This window comes from Alosa alosa, chromosome 13, assembly GCF_017589495.1.
Source record: "Alosa alosa isolate M-15738 ecotype Scorff River chromosome 13, AALO_Geno_1.1, whole genome shotgun sequence".
Taxonomy (NCBI): domain Eukaryota; kingdom Metazoa; phylum Chordata; class Actinopteri; order Clupeiformes; family Clupeidae; genus Alosa; species Alosa alosa.
Window position 1 is genome coordinate 11,231,257 of NC_063201.1, and position 3,098 is coordinate 11,234,354.

Genomic DNA, 3,098 nt, shown 5'->3' on the forward strand with positions numbered 1-3,098 from the left:
CCTCCCCCCACCCCCACACACACACACACCCCCACACACACACACACACACACACACACACACACACACACACACACACACACCACCACCCTTCTTTAGCTCTATGTCTCACACTTGCTCACTTTCTCAGCAGCCTTCTTCCCACAGTAGAGTCTTGGACCCTCTCCTGTGACGCTGAGGCCAATTACGCCTGGACTGGACAGTGTCTGAAATCGGCCCAGATCCTGGCCAGCTTTGGGCCGTATGTGCCCCAGAATGAGATGTTACTGAAGACAAAGGCTGGGGTCACTGAAGGGGAGACCCAGTAGCACCACCACCACATGTGGTGACACATAATGCATCACTTTAGCCAAAGCTGGGGAGATACCTTTTCCACCACCCCCCTCCAACACACACACACACACACTCTCTCTCTCACACACACACACTCGCCCTGTTGTCTTGCATCTGTCTGCGTGGGCACTGATTTAGTGACAACATCTGGTTTACACCAGTGTGCTGGTGGGTCAGCGAGTTTCTGAGAGCCTGTCACTGGTGATAGATTGCTGCTGGTGGTGGGGGTTGAGGATGCATTGGTGGTGTTTGAGAAAAGTAGATGAAAAAAAATCTTTTGGCAAATGATGAGAAAAATTTGGGGATTTTCTCAGGAGTGGTATAGCGTAAATCACACTTGCTTGCACTCTGGGTGACAGGATGGTGGGAGAGGAGAGGAGGACAGAAGAAAAGAGTAGAGGAGAGTGATTACTCCTGGCACTAACACTAACTTTACTGAGGTGGTGGGTGTTTGGAGGGAAATACAACAGAGCCATGACCTGACACCTACTGTACATAGGACCTGAAGCCCCCCCGTTTTAATGTAAAGTCTAACTGCCAAAGCTGCTACACCATTCCCTGTTCCATCAGGGGAAATGTGCTACTGCAGAAACCTGTCTTCTTTCCAAGTTCTTCTGAGAAGCCTGGGAGAAAACGGGAGGCTGACCTCTTCTCGCTGCCTGATAAATCTCGCATTCGAATGTATTTCCGTTCCTCAGCATTCCTTTCTACCATACAAAATTTTTTTTAAAGACATTCTCTTTTACTCCGAGCTGATAACAAAGTTAACCAATTGAATAACAAAACTGTGACTGAATGTAGCCTATATTTATAGTTCTCCGTCATGGATTTTAACCCCACGAGTTAAACACGTGTAATACATTTATTGACGTGCGTCAGTAAAGGCTGCTTATGACACACGTTGGACTTGACACAAATTAACAACACGTCACCTATTCGGCTAGCTTTAGGACCCAGTTGCAGAGAATGGAGTTGTTACTCGTTACACTGTCCCGATGGGCACACCGAAATATTTACAATAAATTGCCTTGTAGCTTAAAGTTGAAGGAGTCCCCCGGTATGAAAGTGATGACCACAGCCTCAGTTTGAAACGTGGGGGAGCACGTGGTGAAGCTAGTCCCTTATAAATCTCCCTGCAACCGACCGCCTGTTGATGTTGTGTACTGGCACGCGCTCGCACGGACCACGGAGGGACTGCGACTTTCTCATTTGTTTTCACGTAGAAGGGGATGTAGGAACGCGCTAAAGCTCTTCCGTTGCACTGAAGGGAAAATACAATTTCCCCCGCTCCTTTAGTAGTCATTTTGACATCTATCATCTCGGTCCCTCCACCAGTTGCTACCTTCATACCTAAACGTTTGAGCGCTAACAGTTTTATTAAGTTTTGTACTCGACACCCTCCGTGCGCCAGGACGGGGCAACTTTAAAACAGACTGTAAGCTACGGTGTGTTCTGGGACACGGCGATGCACAGTTCCGCGTGAGGAGCCGTGGGAGTCTATCTGCTGAGGGAAGTGAAAGGCAGGCTTGTGTGGAGTGGAGTGGAGTGCGGAACTGGGCGCAGTTGGACAGCTTTGGGTGCTCTGATGCGGTGGAGGTGTGCGCTAACCCGCAGGCTGCGTGTCTGTGTCCAGCTACTGGAGATTGCGACCTAGTCGGTTGTGGTTTGTTTTGCTTGTGAGTTAGATCGAGTTTGCCGGGGCATTTTATGGTCACAGTTCGGTCTATGCCATAAGCCTGACATTAGAAACTTTTCTGTGACATTAGTGTAAGGTCACTATGAAGTGATCAGGTTTTGTGAAGTGAGGATACGACTTCGGCGTTCAGCTATTCATCTCGTACCTAACGGATTTTACAGATCATTTCACGACTTTGATTTTTGCTGGTTGAATGGATTTTCAGGTATAATTTAAACTATAGAGCTTGAGGTTGATCCATAATATACAAAGTATTAGTGACATTAGCGAAACGAAAAGGGTTTAAATAACTAACAAAGGGAATCACGAGAGAATATATTTTATAGTTTGTTTTTATTTAGTACACGTCGAAATGAGTATATCCTTATATTTAATTTAAGAAGTGTCAGTAGTAACACGTCACCAAAATCAGTTTTTGTAGAATCAAGACGCTGCTGCTTTGTAGACCGTTTGGAGAGTTAAAGATGAACTTCTGCGTCCTGAGTCTCCTTCTGACCCTGGATTTAGCCACTGTTGCCCTCAGCCTGTCCACATGTAGTACGCTGGACATGGACCAGTTCATGAAAAAGCGGATCCAAGCTATTCGAGGGCAGATCCTGAGCAAACTCAAGCTGACTAGCCCGCCGGAGACTTACCCCGAGCCCGAGGAGGTGTCCCGGGACATCATTGCAATCTATAACAGCACCCGGGACCTGCTGAATGAGAAAGCCAACGAGCGGGCAGCGACCTGCGAGCGTCAGCGCAGCGAGGAGGAGTACTACGCAAAGGAGGTGCACAAAATTGATATGCAGCCTTTCTACCCGGCCGAGAGTAAGTATCTGCCTTTTCTTACACCTCGGGCAATTGTGTGGGTTTGGTAAGCCTAGGGACCGTTAAAAACAACAGGTCCACTGTGACCTACACTGAGTAGCCCAACTATCTCTCTGTGTGTATATAAACTTAGCGTCCAACCCAGAAAAATGCCGTTTTCTGCATATACTTTGAAGAGTTGTGGTCAGCATTAAGAGCCAGGAATTCTGAATGGAAACGGGCCTTGTGAGGGCGTGATACAGGGGGCATATAGGACTCA

At 47.5% G+C, this 3,098-nt stretch overlaps 1 protein-coding gene across 2 annotated transcripts in view; it reads left to right on the forward strand.

The window, feature by feature from the left end:
- The first annotated feature begins 1,354 nt into the window (after window positions 1–1,354).
- The window catches only part of tgfb2 (transforming growth factor, beta 2), a 35,081-nt gene continuing 33,337 nt past the window's right edge, over window positions 1,355–3,098 (forward strand). The window contains exon 1 of one of the 2 annotated variants that reach the window (XM_048261503.1): window positions 1,355–2,839. In XM_048261503.1, the coding sequence (XP_048117460.1) occupies window positions 2,494–2,839 (346 nt within the window). In that variant the 5' untranslated portion in view covers window positions 1,355–2,493. The remainder of the gene's footprint in view (window positions 2,840–3,098) is intronic. The other variant, XM_048261504.1, reaches the window with a different exon arrangement.